This window comes from Bubalus bubalis, chromosome 21 (assembly GCF_019923935.1).
Source record: "Bubalus bubalis isolate 160015118507 breed Murrah chromosome 21, NDDB_SH_1, whole genome shotgun sequence".
NCBI lineage: Eukaryota > Metazoa > Chordata > Mammalia > Artiodactyla > Bovidae > Bubalus > Bubalus bubalis.
Genome location: NC_059177.1, coordinates 11,653,339 through 11,673,440, shown reverse-complemented (window position 1 = coordinate 11,673,440; position 20,102 = coordinate 11,653,339). Strand labels below are relative to the sequence as shown.

General features: G+C 38.5%; 1 protein-coding gene across 2 annotated transcripts in view; it reads right to left on the bottom strand.

The window, feature by feature from the left end:
* OXSR1 (oxidative stress responsive kinase 1) overlaps positions 1-20,102 on the bottom strand; it is an 89,013-nt gene that overhangs the window by 42,979 nt on the left and 25,932 nt on the right. The window contains exons 2-4 of one of the 2 annotated variants that reach the window (XM_025272781.3): positions 19,268-19,376; positions 16,563-16,699; positions 11,240-11,381 (exon numbers count right to left, since the gene is read on the bottom strand). In XM_025272781.3, coding sequence (XP_025128566.1) covers positions 11,240-11,381; positions 16,563-16,683 — 263 coding nt within the window. In that variant the 5' untranslated portion in view covers positions 16,684-16,699; positions 19,268-19,376. The remainder of the gene's footprint in view (positions 1-11,239; positions 11,382-16,562; positions 16,700-19,267; positions 19,377-20,102) is intronic. The other variant, XM_006077012.4, reaches the window with a different exon arrangement.

The following is a 20,102-nucleotide window of genomic DNA, read 5'->3' as shown; positions in this document are numbered from 1 at the left end:
TTGAAGCTAGACTGAAAGAAAAGTGAGGCTAGTCATGGAAGGAGGCCGTATATGTCAGGAAAAGGAACCAGTGAGAGGACAACACATCATCTCTTTGCTGTCCTTCCCATCTTCTTTTCCCCATCCTTAGATAACCATTCCTTGGTAAATAATGAACAACAGTTTCACAAATGTTACGTAGCAGCATCACCATACCAAGAGTACACAACACTTTTCCCGAATATATATTGAAGCATAAAGAAATCATGTTACTCAGTATTTTGCTCTGCTTATAAATGCAAGGAATTTATAGGACTTCCCCCCAGAGGGGGGACTTACAGTAAAGGCTGGCTCACTTTGTCCTACAAACCTAAAGCCTACACAATGAACAGGAGAGAACTAAGGATATTTCCTTCCTGCAGTGACAAAGACCATTCAACTAAGCCAACCATGAACCTTCAACTCCTTTTTCTGAATGACATCTAAAACTAAATGGGAAAAAACAACGTACAGTTCAGTCACTTCCTCCTGTTTTTTGCAGCAGGCTGCAACATATAGTGTTAGTACAGAAGCTGATCCTCTTACAACTACATGAGAAGCTGCTGAAGAACTCAATGTCAACCATTCTACAGATGTTCATCATTTGAAGCAATTGAAAAGGTGAAAAAGCTTAATAAGCAGGTGCCTTCTGCTGCTGCTGCTAAGTCACTTCAGTCGTGTCCGACTCTGTGTGACCCCATAGACGGCAGCCCACCAGGCTCCCCCATCCCTGGGATTCTGAGCTGACTGCAAATCAGAAAAATCATCGTTTTGAAGTGTTGTCTTCTCTTACTCTACCCAACAATGAACCATTTCTTGATCAGACTGTGATGTGACAAAAAGTGGGTTTTACATAACAACCAGAGATTACCAGCTCAGTGGTTGGACTGAGGAGAAGCTCCAAAGTACTCCCCAAAGCCAAACCTGTAACAAAAAAAGGTCATGGTGGCTGTCTGCTGGTCTGATGCACCACAGCTTTCTGAATCCTGGTGAAATGATTACATCTGAGATGCACCGAAAAATGCAATGCCTGCAGCCTGCATTGGTCAACAGAGTAGGCCTAATTCTGCTCCATGCTGCTGCTGCTAAGTCGCTTCAGTCGTGTCCAACTCTGTGCGACCCCATAGACAGCAGCCCACCAGGCTCCCCCATCCCTGGGATTCTCCAGGCAAGAACACTGGAGTGGGTTGCCATTTCCTCCTCCAGTGCATGAAAGTGAAAAATGAAAGTGAAGTCGCTCAGTCATGGCTGACTCTTAGCAACCCCATGAACTACAGCCTACCAGACTTCTCCGTCCTTGGGATTTTCCAGGCAAGAGTACTGGAGTGGGGTGCCACTGCCTTCTCCGTGACAATGCCCAATTGCATACTGCACAACCAACACCTCAAAAGTTGAATGAACTTGGCTACGAAGTTTTGCCTTATGTGCCATATTCACCTGACCTCTCACCAACCAACTACTATTTCTTCAAGCATCTTGATAATTTTTTGCAGGGAAATTGTTTCCACAACCAGCAGGAGGCAGAAAATACTTTCCAGGAGTCCATGGAATCCCAAAGCACAGATTTTTATGTTATAGGAATAAACAAACTTATTTTTGTTGGCAAAAATGTGTTGATTGTAATGGTTCCTATTTTGATTAATAAAGATGTGGGAGTGAAGCTGTGAAGTTGCTCTGTGGTGCCCAACTCTTTGCAACCCCATGGACTGCAACCCACCAGGCTCCTCTGTCCATGGGATTTTCCAGGCAAGAGTATTGGAGTGGGTTGCCATTTCCTTCTCCAGGCAATCTTCCCGACCCAGGGATCAAACCTGGGTCTTCAGCATTGTAGGCAGACACTTTTACTGTCTGAGCCACCAGGGAAGATAGGCATGTGTGGGAGCCTAGTTATAATGATTTAAAATTCATGGTCTGAAACCACAATTATATTTGTACCAACCTAATAGTTAGTACATAGAGGGCATCTCTCATCTACTCATCAAATAGATTTAAATAACTAAATAAAAGACAACCTGCTTTAAATCAACTTATGGAGATAAATGAATCACTAAAACCAACCATCCATCCAACTAAACACTAAAATAAAACTTGGTTATCTCTGAAGAGATGTGGAGCAGCAAATCAATCAATTCAACTACATACCAAAATAAAATCAATTGTTCCCTCCTGCTATCCCAGCTCCCAACTACCACCTCTTAACTCTGTTCCAAATATCAGACTTATAAACCAGTATGCTGTAACAAAATAAGACAACTAACTATCCAACTACATAGGAGACCAGTTAAACTACAACCTATTATATAAATGAAATACTACAAATACTAACAAACATATGTGGTAATATGTTTATTTTGGCATAAATCTCTCTCAAAGGAATCACAAGAAAATGGCAAGTAGTAGTTCCTTTTAGAGCAGGATACCAGAAGTTCAGTGGCAGAAGGAGACTCTTTTTTAAAGTGCTTTATTTTTTAGAACAGTTTTAGATTTACATAAAAGTTGAGAAGATGGTGCAGAGGAGTTCCCATACAGCTGTCGCTTAGTCTCCCCCATTATTAACACTGTGCATTAGTATGGTTCTTTCGCCACATTAATCGATCAGTACTGATGCACTGCTATTAATAGGATGTTCTTCTAATGGAATTTGTATCATGTTTTCCTCATGATTAGATTGGTGTTAAGAGTTTGGGGAAGGAAAACCGGGGAAGTGTCATTTTCATCACATTGTATGTAGAGTACATAACATTACCACGAGTTAGCACCATTGATACTGAGAAGACCTGCTTTTTTATCCTTGACCATTTTGTACCATTTGAACTTTTAAGCTATGTATTGGCATTGTTGTTGTTTGTGTTCGACTCTTTGCAACCCCATGAACCACAGCACGCCAGGCTTCCCTGTCTTTCACTATCTTCAGAGTTTGCTCAAACTCATGTCTGTTGAGTCGGTGATGCCATCCAACCATCTCACCCTCTATCATTCCCTTCAATCTTCCCCAGCATCAGAGGCTCTTCCCATCAGGTGGTCAAAGTACTGAAGCTTCAGCATCAGTCCTTGCAGTGAAATATTCAGGGTTGATCTCCTTTCTGATTGACAGGTTTGATCTCCGTGCAGTCCAAGAGACTCTCAAGAGTCTTCTCCAGCGCTACAATTCGAAAGCATAAATTCTTTGGTGCTCAACCTTCCTTATGGTGCCTCTCACATCCATACATGACTACTGGAAAAACCATGGCTTTGACTATACGGATTTTTGTCAGCAATGTCTGTTTTTTATTTTTAATACATGGTCTAGTTTGTCAAAGCTTTTCTTCCAAGGAGCAAGTGTCTTTTAATTTCGTGGCTGCAGTCACTGTTTACAGAGATTTTGGAGCCCAAGAAAATAAAATCTGTCACGGTTTCCACTTTTTCCCCTTCTATTTCCCATGAAGTGATGGGACTGAATGCCATGATCTTAGTTCTCTGAGTGCTGAGTTTTAAGCCAGCTTTTTCACTCTCCTTTCACTTTCATCAAGATGCTCTTCAGTTCCTCTTCACTTTCTGTCATTAGGGTGGTGTCATTTGCATTTCTGAGGCTACTGATATTTCTCTCAGCAATCTTGATTCCAGCTTGTGATTCATCCAGCCCCAAATTTTGCATGACATGCTCTGCATATACATTAAATAATCAGGGCAACAATATACAGCCTTGATGTACTCCTTTCTCAATTCTGAACCAGTTTGTTGTTCAATGTCTGGTTCTAACTGTTACTTCTTGCCTTGCATACAGGTTTCTCAGGAGACAGGTAAGGTGGTCTGATATTCCCATCTCTTCAAGAAATTTCCATAGTTTGTTGTGATCCACACAGTGAAAGGTTTTAGTGCAGTCAATGAAGCAGAAGTGGATGTTTTGGAATTCCCTTGCTTTTTCTGTGATCCAATGGATGCTGGCAATTTGATCTCTGGTTCCTCTGCCTTTTCTAAATCCAGAAAATCCTTTTCTAAATCGTACATCTGTAAGTTCTCAGTTCATGTACTGCCGAAGCCTAGTTTGAAGGATTTTGAGCATTACTTTGCTAGCATGTGAAATGAGCACATTCTTTAACACTGCCTTTGTTTGGGATTGGAATGAAAACTGACCTTTTCCAGTCCTGTGGCCACTGCTAAGTTTACCAAATTTGCTGACATACTGAGTGTAGCACTTCCACAGCATCATCTTTTAGGAATTGAAACGGATCAGCTGGAATTTCATCACCTCCACAGGCTTTGTTCTTAGTAATGCTTCCTAAAGCCCACTTGACTTCACATTCCAGAATGTCTGGCTCTAGGTGAGTGATCACACCATCCTGGTTATCCTGGTCATTAAGACCTTTTCTGTATGGTTCTGTGTAGTCTTGCCACCTCTTCTTAATCACCTCTGCCTCTGTTAGGTCCTTGCCATTCCTGTCCTTTACTGTACCCATCTTTGCATGAAATGTTCCTTCGGTTTCTCTAATTTTCTTGAAGAGATCTCTAGTCTTTCCCGTTATACTGTTTTCCTCTATTTCTTTGGACTGTTCATTTAAGAAGGCTTTCTTATCTCTCCTTGCTATTTTCTGGAACTCTGCATTCAGTTGGGTATAACTTTCCCTTTCTCCTTTGCTCTTTGCTTCTCTTTTCTCAGCTATTTGTAAGGCCTCCTCAGACAACCATTTTGTCTTTCTTTTTCTTACAAATGGTTTTGGTCACCACTTTCTGTACAGTGTTATGGACCACCGTCCACAGTTCTTCAGGCACTCTGTCTACCAGATCTATCTGTTCATCAGCTCCACTGTATAATCGTAAGGGATTTGATTTAGGTCATACCTGAATGGCCTAGTGGTTTTCCCTACTTTCTTAAATTTAAGTCTGAATTTTGCAATAGGGAGCTCATGATCTGAGCCACAGTAGCTCCAAGTCTTGTTTTTGCTGACCGTATACAGCTTCTTCATCTTCAGTTGCAAGGAACAGAATCAATCTGATTTTGGTATTGACCATTTGGTGATGTCCATGTGTAGAGTCATCTCTTGTGTTGTTGTAAGAGGGTGTGTGCTATGACCAGTGTGTTCTCTTGGCAAAACTATTAACCTCTGCCCTGCTTTATTTTGTACTCCAAAGCCAAACTTGCCTGTTACTCCAAGTTACTCTAGAAGTTATTTCTTAACGTCCTACTTTTGCATTCCAGTCCCCTATGATGAAAAGGATATTTTTTTTTGGTGTTAGTTCTAGAAGGTCTTGTAGGTCTTCAGAGAACCATTCAACTTTATCTTCTTCAGCATTAGTGGTTGGGGCATAGAGTTGGATTACTGTGATACTGAATGGTTTGCCTTGGAAAGGAACTGAGGCCATTCTGTCGCTTTTGAGATTGCACCCAAGTACTGCATTTCAAACTCTTTTGTTGACTATGATGGCTACTCCATTTCTTCTAAGGGATTTTTGCCCACCATAGTAGATATAATGGTCATCTGAGTTAAATATTGGTGTTACCCATTCAAAAACTGTTTTCTAAGCTTCTGTCTTTTTAAAAAACGTTTCTTTCTTTTGCTGTGTCAGGTCTCGGGTGTGGCAGGCAGGATCTTTCACTGTGACACATGCATTCTCTAGTTGTGGAGCGCAGGCTCCAGAGCACACATATGGACTCAGCAGTTGTGGTGCATGGGCTTAGTTGCTCTGAGGCCTGTGGGATCTCAGTTCTCTGACCAAGGATTGAACCTGAATCCCTGCATTGCAAGACAGATTCTTAATCACTGGACCACCAGAAGAGTCCCTAAGCTTTTGTCTTAAGTGAAGAAACAGCAATCTCTTGTCAGCAGAACCTATACTTTGGATGACTACTTTTCCTCATCAATTAAGATAATAAATTCATGTTTCCCTCTTCAGACCAAAATTGCAATCTATAGAACAGCTTCCAAGAGTGAAAGCAGAGGAATACCATGAAGCTAAATGGCTCACTGGATAATTAAACACCAGTCTGTCCTTACACACAACAGGACAAATTGAACTTTGAAGGAAAAGATTTGTAACTAAACATCTGGAAATCAATATAATAGTCCTTTTTTTAAAAAACTTCATCTCAAAGAATATCAAGCAACCCAGCAGCCCCCAGTTATATCCCCCAACCACTCTTAAATAGCAAGAACAGTAAGTTCTGTTTTTCACAGCTTGATGCCATTTCTCACGTGTCACTATTACACCAAAGTTGCAAATTCCTTTTAAAATTAAATTTAAAATTAAAAGTACTGAACAAGTTTCTCCCCGTTACATTTTCATGACTCAACAAACGGCATGTCATGTGCTATGTGCTAAGTCACTTCAGTCATATCTGACTCTCTGTGACCCTGTGGACTGCAGCCCGCCAGGCTCCTTTGCCCATGAGATTCTCCAAGCAAGAATACTGGAGTGTGTTGCCATTTCCTCCTCCAGTGGATCTTCCCAACCCAGGGATTGAACCCGTGTCTCTTACGTCTGCTGCACTGGCAGGCCGCACTGGCAGGCTGGCTCTTCACCACTAGTGCCACCTGGGAAGCCCAATAATAGGCACAGTTCAAGAGAAGAAATGAATCATAACAAAGCTGAAAAATAACACTACATTTACGCATCTTAAACTGACTAAATATCTACCGTTTCTGTTAAAGTTAACCCCTTTAAATAGGAAAAATATTTGGGTACATAGATACAGAGAGAAAAGTGTAACTCTAATTTAGAGACCTGTTCACTCTAGTAGAAACCTCTAAAGCCTCAGGGGTCAAGGAGAAAACACAATAGAGACAGAGTAAAATTATTTGACCTAATCCAGCAGACTGATACAAATCTATCTGAAATAACAACTGGACTCTAAAGATATGAGAAGTAACAAAATCTACCAAAAACATCCCTGTCTGCTTCCCAGTAAAACAACTTTCTCCCAACTTTCTCCTATTGAAGTCTCAGTGCAGCTCAGCTGAAGTGTAAATATGGTTCTTAGCCTTGGCTGCATACTAGGATCTCTTGGGAAACTTTCAAAAGTCTCAACGCCAAGGCCTCATCACAAATCACTTAAATGAATTTCTGGCAGTAGATCTAGTAATCAGTACTTAGTAAACTTTCCCAGGTGATTCCAATATGAAGCCAATGTTAGGGCCTCTGATTTAATGTATAAGAGAATTTCTATTGCAACAACACAGTAAACAGATTTTCATCACTTACTATACAGACCTTGGCCCTAAGACACACCATTCCTCTGCGCCAAACACAAAGAAAAATGCTGGATAAATCAGGGGAGAATACTGCCACATAACTCAACATGAAATAAAAAACGGAAATCTTCAAGCTTCAGAAATGAAAAGGACAAGAGTAGAGCAGTAAGCCTTGGAGGGCTTCCCAGGTGGTGCAGTGGTAAAAAGTCTGCCAGCCACTGCAGGAGACACAAGAGACAGGTTGGTTGATCCTTGGGTCAGGAAGATCACCTGGAGAAGGCCATGGCAACCCCTCCAATGTTCTTGCCTAGGAAATCCCATGGACACAGGAGTGTGGCGGGCTATAGTTCATAGGGTAGCAAAAGAACTGGATACGACTTAGCAACTAAAAAACAACACTGAGATGATCAAGATTTTATCATTCATTTTGTTAAAGTGGTGTACTATACTCACTGACTTGAATATGCTGCACCATCCCTGCATCTTTAGAATGAAGCCCACTTAATCATGGTCCATAATCCTTTTAATGTACTGCTGATTTTGGTTTGCTAATGTTTTGTTGAGGACCTTGAGTCTTTGTCTGGCTTTGGTATCAGGGTAATGGTGGCCTTGTAAAATGAGTTTGTAATGTTCCCTTCTCTTCTAGTTTTTGGAGGAATGTGAGAAGGATTATATAAGTTCCTGTTTAAATGTTTGATAAAATTCACCAGTGAATTTATTGGTCCTTGACTTTTGTCAGGAAGTTTTTGATTATTGATTTGATCTACTTAGTAGTAACTGGTCTGTTTAGATTTTCTGTTTCTTCATGATTCAGTCTTAGTAGAGTCTATGTTTCTAGGAAGTTATCCATTTCTTCTAGGTGCTACAGTTTGTTGGTATATACCTGTTCATAGTCGTCTCTTAACAATCTCATATTTCTGTGGTGTCAGCTGCAATGTTTCCTCTTTGACTTCTGAATTGGAGTCCTCTCTTTCTCTTGGTGAGTCTAGCCAACAATCTGTCTTTTTAAGAAACCAGTTTAGTTTCATTGATCTTTTCAATTGTCTTTTTAGTCTGTTATTTCATATATTTTCACTCTTGATGTTTTTATTTAATTTCCTTCTGCTAATTCTGGGCTTAGTCTGTTCTTTTTGTAGTTCCTTAAAAGTAGGTGATTTTAAAGATATATATCTATATATATATTAGGTATATATATATCTTGTGTTCTTCCACTCTTTCTGCCTTCTTTGATTTTAATTGAGCATTTTACATAATTCTATTTTTCTCTCCTCTCTAAGCATATTCTTTTCTTCCTTTTTTAGTGGTTTCCCTAGAGTCTGCTCTACACATTTACAATGAATTCAAGTCCACTTTCACATAGTACTATACCACCTCCCTGAGTTTTCTTTTAATCTCATATATCCTGGAATGGGTATTATAGTCTTGCAACCAGAACTGTCAACAAGTACAGATCAAAAAAAAAAAAAAAAAAAGCTCTAAGCCTGCCCTTTGTGGCCAAAGAGGCACCAAACCTAGGAGGGACCTCATCCCTGATTACACAGCTGGACTACAGAGTCTCAGGCTGACCCAATCAGGCCAGAACCAGAGGTGCCAATGAAGACCAGACAGGAAACTTCACTCACTGTCCAATCTACATCTAGTGTAGATAGGTCCATGCTGCCTATACCAGCATCACTGACAGGCCCAGCCAATACCTCCCATTCTTCCAACCAGCAGCTGAGACTGACCCAGGTCTGGTACCTTTAGCTCCTCTACACAGTGGCAATAGATGACCCAGACCCAGTGTCTCCCAACTCACCCAGTAGCAAAAGGTGACCTAGAAAATGTGCCTTTCAAGTCCACAGGCAGTACCAGAGAATGAACGGGAGCCCAACTAGCATCAGGTGGCAGGCTACAAGATGAGCTCAAGGAAGTGTTCACAGACTCACAGGCACAGCCACTATCTCCCACCTTCCACCTAGCAGCATCAGACCTGGGCAAGTGCATTCTACTCCCATGGGTGGCATCAGCAGGAATTGAGAAGAGAGCCTCAGCAGTGCTACAAATACAAAACAAACCAGAACACCACTGCGAGGGCTCTCAAAATCAGGGAAATGGCCTGTTAAAATATATTACTTCAATATATCATTAGATCAAAAGTCTTCTAACATAATATCCAAAATATCCATGGTACAATTTAAAAAATTATTCAACATACCAAGAACCAGAAAAAATTAATAAGAAAAGACATCTAAGGGACTTTTCTGACAGTTCAGTGGTTAAGACTCTGTGCTTCGAATGCAGGGGGCACAGGTTCAATCCCTGGCGGGGAACTAAGCCCCTGCATGCCACATGGCATGGCCAAAAAGAAACAGGATCAGAAAGACTGATATCAACATGAAGAAGAATCAGATGTTGGAACTATTTGACAAGAATTTTAAACCAGCCATCATAAAAATGCTTCTAACATGCAATTTGAAATTCTAAAATGAAAAACAGAAAATCTCAGCAAAAAAAATTAAAAATGTAAAAAGAACCAAATAAAAATTATTTAACTGAAAACCTACAGTAACAGAAATAAAAGCTCCAGGAATGGGTTCCAGAGTAGAATGGAGAGGACAGAGGATAGAATCAGCAAACTTCAAAGCAAATCAAGAACATTTACTCAATTTGAACACAGAAAAAAATAGGTTGAAAACTGAGCCAGAAGGATTATGGTTCAACAACAAAAGACCTAACATTTCCACCATTAGAGTCCCAGAAAAAAAGGAAGGAAAATAGCTTACAAAGGTATTCAAAGACATAATGGCTGAAAACTTCCCAAAATTGGTGAGGACAAAAACCTAGATTGAAGAAATTTGGGAATCCCAAACTGGATAGACCTAAAGAAATCCACACTAAGACACATCATAATTAAACTTCTGAAAACCAAAGATAAAGAAAACAATTGCTTTTTTTTTTTTTTTTTGCTATGCCGTGCAGCATTGGGGGATCTTAGCTCCCAGACTAGATATTGAATCTGTGCCTTCTGCATTGAGAGGACAGTCCTAAACTACTGAACCACCAGGAAGTCCCATAAAGAAACAATCTTGAAAATAGCCAGAGAAAAGCAACATATTTGTACCAATTCACACGACAGATTTCTTATCTGCAACCAGGATGGCCAGAATTAAGTAACATATCTTTCAAGTGCTGAAAGAAAAGAAATGTAAACTACAAACTCTTATATCCAGGGAAACTATCCTTAAGAAATGATGGGGAAATAAATATATCTTCAAATGAAGGAAAACCAAATCCAGGGACTAAACAAATTTGTACTAACAGAATCTACCACCATTTGTACAGATAACAATTCTTGTTATCCATACACAGGGGCTGAATAGATATAAAGAGCCAGAAATACTTGAGCTATGAAATGCTATATGGCTCTTCAAATGTTATTTTATTAAAAAAAAAAAATGTTTAATTTTAAAAGCTATTTTACAAAAGCTTTTAATAATTTCAGAAAATACTCAAGATATAAAACAAATTAGAAAGGAATATTCCAAACTGTTATCAGTTGATTAAGGCAACTGACTCCTGGTAGGAAATTAGGAATTTATTTTTGAGTTTCCAATTTGACTAGAGCATTTGTTATTTTTTAAATGTTTAATGGCACCCCACTCCAGTACTCTTGCCTGGAAAATCCCATGGATGGAGGAGCCTAGAAGGCTGCAGTCCATGGGGTTGCTGAGGGTTGGACACGACTGAGCGACTTCACTTTCACTTTTCACTTTCATGCACTGGAGAAGGAAGTGGCAACCCACTGCAGTGTTCTTGCCTGGAGAATCCCAGGGTTGGGGAGCCTGGTGGGCTGCCATCTATGGGGTCGCACAGAGTCGGACACAACTGAAGTGACTTAGCAGCAGCTGTGTAACCACAGTGTATTGGAACTAATAATATAATACCAAGAGCCCTGCTAACACTGAGAGATTATGAGTAACTGTGCCAAAAAACAAGGAATAGCCTCAATGAAATGAAACAGCATAACTACTGCTGCACTTATCCCAAAGAGAGGAGTGCTATCTTTTACATACCTGTGAATTTGTCCATTTTTATGCAGGTATTCCAAACCCTCCAGCACTTCTTTGAGTATTGTAGCGATGGTAGCTTCATCCAGGACCCCATTTTTATGTTCCCCCTTTGCCACAATGTGCTTAATAATATCTAGAACAGAACCTGAAAAGAGAATAAAATGTTTTCAATAATTTTTTAACTCATTCAATATAAATTCAGAGCCATTTAAAAATCAAAACACATGTAAATCTTCTCATAAACTTAGCTGTGCAGGAAAGGAAGGAAAAAATAGCAATATAAGGAAATATAAAAGTTTAAAATTAATAATATATTAATTCTACTCTAAAACAGAAAGCAACCTGATAATATCCAAACAGAAGTGTTACACCAGCATCTTCTTTAGACATCTAATAAGAATTTGAAAAAGGTAATAGAGGATTTTTAAAATCACCTCTGAAGAATCCCTAGGTAAACCATACTGGTCAATAACACTTTAGCAAAAGATGTAACAAACCAATTTAGGTTTCTAACATCAGATTAGAGTATGCAACATTGTTTAAATAAAGATATAAAACACAACTGAAATTCAGGTCAAATATCACATGTGTATGCAAACTAATTTAAAGGTTAAAATTATATTTCAGGTTAATAAGTAATAGAAATAAAACAGGTAAGACAAAGAAAAATATGCAAGGAATAAAAGTAGCAGTTCTCTTTAAATAACAGCCTAGATGTATAATCAATCTCATTCTTCCCAGGATGGGAAATAATACTCCTACTAAAAATCAGAAGGAGGGAAAACACACCAATATAATAAATAAGGGCTTCCCCGGTGGCTCAGCTGGTAAAGAATCTGCCTGAAATGTGGGAGACCTGGGTTCGATCCCTGGGTTGAGAAGATTCCCTGGGGGAGGGCATGGCAACCCACTCCAGTATTCTTGCCTGGAAGATCCCCATGGACAGAGGAGTGTGGCAGGCTATAGTCCGTAGGGTTGCAAAGAGTCAGACATGACTGAGCAACTAAACACATAATAATTAGAATCACAGAATGTTATCTACCATAAAAAAAAAAAGCTTGCTAGAGATCAGTAGGATTTCTGGCAGTACAATGGCCCATAAAGATCAGAGAACCAAAACAAAATAATCTCCAATATTAAAAATTGTGCCAAGGAGTCTGGAATACAACATAAAGTACACTGAAAACATTGAATGTCCATTTCTTGGCAAATGTTTCTGTTGAAAACTTGCCCTGGTGGGTGTTTTTTATTGCACACACTTAAAAAGAAAAAAATATATTTCCAATAGAGGGAAAGAAATGGTCTAGATGGAATCCTTGAAAACATGAGAGAACTGAACACATTTACTTCAGCTCCCACTTGAAATCCACTAACTTGATAAGCCTGACAAAAAGGGCATAAATCCAGAATATAAAAGAAAAGAAGATAACAAAAGAGATACATCATTAATTTTCTGAAAGACAGAAAGCAGAAAAAGTAACTTTGAGTATGCAGGGGGAAAAATTGGAAACTTCAGTGCCTGCAGAGGAGGTGTATCAGTCAGGAAAACGTAGATCCTTTCCCTTGAGTTCCAGAAAGGCTCAGAACACAAACACCTTAGACCACGTATAAGGATGTGAAGGGTTACTGATGGAAAGGTTTGAACACAGGAAAACTGGTTGAAAGTGCATATAAAGCAGAATAAGATTCCCATATCCCACCCTCCCCATCCTGGAAAGCAAGGCAACTACCACACCCCACCTCTAGCAGGAGAAAGGCTGTTTCTTTTCTGTAGACAAATAATGGGAGACTTCAGATTCTTGGTAACTTTTTAAAGATTTTCTCCCTCTTTATTTCTGGGATTCATAAGACTATGATCCACAAAGAGGGGAACTAAGGAACAAGTTTTGTTCTGTTTAGTTTAACCAATCACACATTGACCCCCAGAGCAAAGTGACTATACCAACTGCCCAGGTATTTCATTCTTCTGAGAAATCCAGGCCACATTAAGAAGTGTTCAGTAAGAAAACATATATATAAATGCCAACTGAGTTAAATGTCTGTAATGTAAAGAATATCTAAAATAAGGAATGCAAAGGGGAAAACTCCTACTGGGAAATAAAATCACAGTTTTTTCATTCAATAGTTTAGTCATATTATATGAGATCTAGAACTAGGTGCCACAGAGTATGTCCAGATACACAGAGCATGACTGCTGACTTTCAGGGACCTTCTAGTCTGGGAGATCAAAAAAAGGTGCAACAAAGACCCTAGGGCACATTAAAGCTACCAGGTATGCATTGTAAATGAGTCTGAAGCAGGAACTCCTTTCGAAAATCTTAGATTTCTATTAATTTCACATCACCCAGTGATTAATAGGGAAATTAAAGCAACACACATCCCCAGATTATGCCCAGAATGGATATACCCAAACAAGGGTATATAAAAAGCCCCTTTCCCTGGGATAAGTTGTCTTTTCAGTTTTAGTCTCCCAACAATATGATTTTTATAGGTGAAGGGATGATCATGTCACTAAGATCTACATCCTTAACTGACAAGTATTGGTCCTGGAAGGTTCCCCTTTCTTTCCCAAATGATTTCCTCAGCATCTTCCAGCATCTTACACAATGCCTACAATCCCCCCTCTTGAAATATAGAAATTATATACAATTCTTTATATAAACTAAGAGAAAGACAAAGGTAAAATATGCTAAGTGAAAGAAAACTATCACTGGATGATTAAAATTAAGATTTAAAGAAAAGGAACAAGGAAGGAAGCCTGTATCAGCATATAAAATACTATGTCCTTGGGTATAATCTGCAAGAAGTGTTCTGTAGGGATAATTTGTTCTCAAACTTTAATACATTAAGAAATTACTTAGCAAACTAGCTAAAAATGCTGATTCCCAGATCTTATAGATTGCCATTCAAGAGATCTGAGGTAGGGCCCAAGAAGTTGCACTTTAACAACCTAGATTGTCCACTGAAACCCAAGAATTTTTTAAAGTGAATGCAAGTAAATTAAATAATGGAAAACAAGAGGGATTTGGTACAAATTTTTTAATAAAACAAAAAATTGAAGTGTAGATCATCTACTCCCCAAACTATCTCACGTCTGCCTTCATAGTCTATGGCACGAACATTTTAAAAAACAGTGAAAAACTTTTACTGTCCAAGAAAATCATTACTACACATTAAAATGATATTGAAAAAGTAGTGAAGCAGTTGCTGGTTCAAGACATTTGTTAAATCTGACAATTATAGCTCAATCAAATTAATCACTCAGTCAACATGTTTATGTCCTCAGTTTATTTTTATGAAAAAACACTCTGAGTCCAAAATTAATTCACCCATTTTAGTTACCAGTATTTTTACCAAGTTTTAATCAATCTTTAGCCACTGGGTGCTGCTTATGTCTTCCTAAGCCATATAAGTTTTAAAAGGAGCCAAAATTTGCTTGCTCTGAGTATTTCATTTCAAATCAGCAGACATACCCTCACTGTTGTTTGACCATCCAAAAGTTGTCACTCACAATACCATGCATTTTTTACCTGGGTCATGCTCAGGGTCAAAGAAGTCCCATACTTTTTCCTCTCTCAGAAGATGACAAAGATGAGAGCATCCTTAAATCACAAAGTAATTCACTAAGATAGTGAATTTAAATTAGATTTCTGCATTTCTATAGTTCCTCCCTTTAAAGCCTACAGATTCTTCTTTATCTTTTCCTTTCAGAAGATTCCTTAATTACTTTGATTTCTAAAAATCTTATATTGAAGTTTGGTGCTAATAAATGGTAGAAATGGTAATAATGGTAGAAATAGCTAATAAATGGTAGAAATAGCTATTTAGCTAAATAGCTATTTAGATAGAAAGTGGTTCTAATTTCTAAAGATTAACCTTCTATACTAATAAATTTCAACATTCAACATGAGTTCCAATTATTTAATTAATAAAAGATAAGAATATCATAGTTATAGGAAAGCATTATAAAATAATTATAATAGGCACATTTCAACTTATTTCAAGCATGATGTCCTTCTGGTCCATGGGCTTAAGAGTGCCAGTTGCAGTTCATTTTACATTTTAATTAGATTATTAAATTCTACATCAGTACAATGCTGCTAAATCAAAAATAAGCGTTTTAAAGGAAAAATTAGTATGAAAGGAAAAGTTATATGAAAGAATGTGGCCTATACATATTTGTGTTAACTCTGGCTATTTATATTTATAAATTATTCAGATGGAGCCCCTGCTTCTCAGTGGTCCCCATCTCTCACTCTCTCTGCTCTAGCTGTGATTTCCTTATCAGATCCCAAGACACACCACTCTCCTCCACCTTGCCTGCACTCACCCCCAGTACAGTGCTCCGTCTCTCTGGGTCTTTCTCCCATTTTCCCTTGACACCACCTCCACATCCATGTCACCTGGCTAGTTGTTACCTACTCTTTGAGGCTCCTGAAGAACATCAGCTCCTGAAGGCGGTCTCCGTCCCATCACAGCCATTCTCCCTCAGTAGTTAAGTTCTCCTGATACTCATTCCCACGATACCTGATACCTCCTCAGGGCACTTGACACACTTATAATTATTAAACTGCAACTTTTTCTTGTTAGTTGTAAGACCCATAAGAGTAAGGAACTGACTGACTGATTCACCAATGTATTGGTAATCAATAAGTATTTGATGAAAGGCATTTTAACTGAGCTATCTTGACAGTTCCCTCCTATTCAAAAAAAGTTTTTTTGCTGTGCTTAGTTCTATTGTTTGTTTTCTACATATTGCTTAATGTATCTCTTCAGTTTAAATGTGTTCACTTTAAAACTACAAAAGATTACACTTTCCTTAAAAAGATGCAAAATTTTTAATATTTTAAAAGTAAACATTTAGATATAAGATTATGTTGACTCATAAAATTAAAAGTAATTTTTAAAAGAATTAATGCTTGGAACATATTTGAAAATTATTGCCCAGGAAATCTGCTGAGTGCTATGCTGGAAAAACTGGGCACCACCCCAGGAAACTTAAGACCTGGAAGAACAGAAAGGTACATTTCAAAGACATCCCACCCAGCTACATATACCATATCCTGCCTTGTGACCAGGACATATACTCACTGAGAGAGGAATGGGAATTCTTTAAAAAAAAAAAAAAAAATTTTAAGGCATTCTGCTTATAAGTAGCAGAAAGGATGGACTGGCATACAGCTATGGATGAGAGAATCAAGCAGACAATTTATTCCTATTAATCAGAGGACTTTTTAGCAAGACATTGAAAACTCTGTATTACACATTTTGCAAATTACATATAAAGAAAATTATGCTATAGGTGATCAATAACGAACAGTATTACCTAATATTCCCATATCTGTCCATACTGAAAGAACCATACTTGACCACCATCTTGAAAGGTGGTTGGTGTTAGCAAGGCTTCCAACCATCATATGAACAGGGCCTTTAACAAAGCAATCCATTTTCTCCAGTGTGTCACTAATGGGATTGAAACAAAAAGGTGATTCTGGCTACACTGAAAAGCATCAAATAACAAGGGATCATTATTATTAATGACTAAAATTTCTTGTGCACCTACTACATGTCAGTACAGTGGTGGATGCTTTACAAAGTTATCTCACTTACTCCTCCCCAATACCCTGAAATGCAGGAAAGGCATCCCCATTTAACAGACAAGTAAATAGGTTCAAAGAGTTTAAAGAGTTTGCCTAGGGACATAACCGCTAAGCAGAAAATCTAGAATTTAATTCTAAAGCCTATAGACTTTTCTTTAAAGCTTCTCTGGGGAAGTAAGGTGTTCGATGAGTAATGGTATCAAAATAACAAACATGGATTCTCTTTCCTATAATCCTACACTACAATCGATAATGGAAAATAATGCTCCCATGTTAAATATATATGCAAACAAGCAGCAAAGTGATGGGAAAGTTGGGCAGCTCCATCACTCACTTGTCCTATCTTGCCACATCATTCAAATCCATGTTGTAGCAAAATGTCTAATTTATTATATGGCATGGACTTCTGGGCAACCATAACAAAATCTTCAATCTATACATACTAAGGGTCCACTGTTTGTAATTAGCAATACTTACATTTTATTCTAAGGACTAAAGCAGAAATAATTGTATACATAATAGTGCAGGATACAGTAATTATGTTAATATGGGCGACCAAGATTTTCTGTGTAAGAGAAAAGAGATTCGAGTATAATTTTTAAAGTTTTAAAGGTCTGCAATGTTAAATCTGAATTGGAAATACTAATGTCAAATTATGATTTGTTTTAATATGCTATATTTCCAAGCTCTTGATTCAAACAGAATCAAGGACAAAATAGTAGCAGTACTCAGATATCCAAGTTATGCTTTCTGAATACCATTCCCCACAAAAAGGATCAGGGCTCCTTAGAATATTGGCTGATTCTGCGAAAAGCAACATAAATGTGAACCATTATATACTGAACCAAAAATCAAGGTTATCAAAGATCGACAGATCATGTCAAAAGGACACCACAGTATGTTTGAAGAGACTTCCACTAACAAAATTTTGGATAACCTGAGCATCGAAAAAAAAAAAATAAGAGTGTAACTGATTGAAAGGCACTGAATATATGAAAAAAATCCTTGAGTTTATATAGTAATACTTCAAAAAAGAAAGCATCACTCAGCGGGAAAAAAGAAAAAAAAGTCACTGGCAGTGATTATTAAACTAATTCTTTATTGTGAAAATTGGTCCTTAAAAAAACACATTTATCCTGTCTAAAGTGTCTGCCGACTGAGCGACTTCACTTTCACTTTTCACTTTCATGCACTGGAGAAGGAAATGGCAACCCACTCCAGTGTTCTTGCCTGGAGAATCCCAGGGACGGCGGAGCCGGTGGGCTGCTGTCTATGGGGTCGCACAGAGTCGGACACGACTGAAGCGACTTAGCAGCAGCAGCAGCAGCAAAGTGTCTGCCCGCAATGCAGAAGACCCAGGTTCGATCCCTGGGTTGGGAAGATCCCCTGGAGAAGGAAATGGCAACCCACTCCAGTATTCTTGCCTGGAAAATCCCAGGAACAGAGGACCCTGGTAGACTACAGTCCATGGGGCCACAAAGAGTCAGACACAACACAACTGAGCGACTTCACCTTCTTTCAGTAGGAATTACAGTATAGAGTAATCAAAAAGTCCCAGTTAATAAAGGAAAGTTCCTTTACAGCAAAGAATACCACTTTATAAGTGGTAATAAAAAAAAAAAAAAAAAGAAAAAATTACCATTCTGCAACCTCTGACAAAGTAAGTGATTCAAACAAGGATTGTTAATGGATATTAAAAATCATTAGATCAAAGACTTGGGGAACTGGATACTCACAGTGCCAAAGTATCATCCCAAAGACTACTTGCTAGCTGCAAAGGGAAATAAAGCCAGCTTTTCCATGGAGAGGCCTGGCTGTCATAATTTTCAGCAATCAAAATCAACATCACTATTAAAGATACAACCAGACAGCAAACACTACTTCTTGACGTGATGCAATGTGAAGTACACAGCACCACCTGCAAAATACTCTGTCCAAATAACCCTTTGGGTCTAATTTTTAATTTGTATACTGGAGTGGGTTGCCATTTCCTTCTCCAGGAGATCTTCCCAACCCAGGGATTGAAGCCGGGTCTCCCGCCTTGTAGGCAGACACTTTACCATCTGAGCCACCAGGGAAGTCCTTGTAGGAAACAGAGGAATATAAATCAAGTTAAACATCACCAGGAAGAAATAACCAGATAAATCTAGAATGTGGAACATCTTACAAGATAGACCCTTCAAACCAGACTTTCATAAGTTTGTGAAATGGAAAAGAGGAAGTAGGAGGGAACCATCCTAGATTGAGAGAAATTGAAGAAGCATGACAACCAAATGCAACATGTGACTTGTCTCACCTTGTACACTAGTATTGTTAGATACTGTAATCTCAGTATCTCCTCAAATGCATGTCCATGAAAACCAAACCAAAGAAAACATCTGTATTTACTTTCCAAACCATGAAAGTTGGCGTTTCATTGTACTCTACTCACCTCCACTTAACAGCTTCATGACGAGCCACAGCTCATCTTTTACCACAAAAGATGTGTAGTAAGACACAATATTAGGGTGATGGCACTGACTCATGGCTTGGATTTCTTTCTACAAAAAAGAGAAAACATGGTAATTCGTTATATGCAAGCCTAAAACAACATTAGAATTTACTGAATCCGGATTTGGGAATTCCAAAGACTATGTCACAACCTTTTTAGGATTTTCATTGTTCTGATCTCTTCAAGAATGGTTAAACCAAAAAACCACTTGGTTTCCCTCAGTCCATTCTGATTCCTACTCCTTTCACTCATTTAACAGTAATCTCTGAAACCAGAGATGTACTATTTATCACACCTTGGCACAGTACCACAGAGGCCTCCACTGGGACACATTTTGTACTTCAGGGTGTCCCTGAAGAAATCTTGGGAAATCAGGTTTTACAGTCACAGAGGATAATTACTAATAAACGGAGAGTGTTTTTTTGTTTGGCGCTTTTTTTTCCCCAAAATTGTTTCACCTCATTTTTGTGAAATGATTAACAGTTCTCACTTTAAAGAGGTCATAAACTAAACCAAAAGTAGAAACCTGAGCCCAAAGTCTAAGCTTACACTATTCTCGGTTAATGAATTTAAATTAGATTTGGTGTGATAAGATGCCTTATAGAAGTCTTGTGGTCATGGCCCTGCTTATCTTTCCATTATTCCCACTGCCTTCACTGAAACTACCCTCAACACACCCCGGTCCTACCATAGTAACTTCAGCTGCTTCTAATTACGCACATTTAACCCTATTGCTGCCTCTGCCTAAAGTACACTTCCCTCATTTTCATCCAGC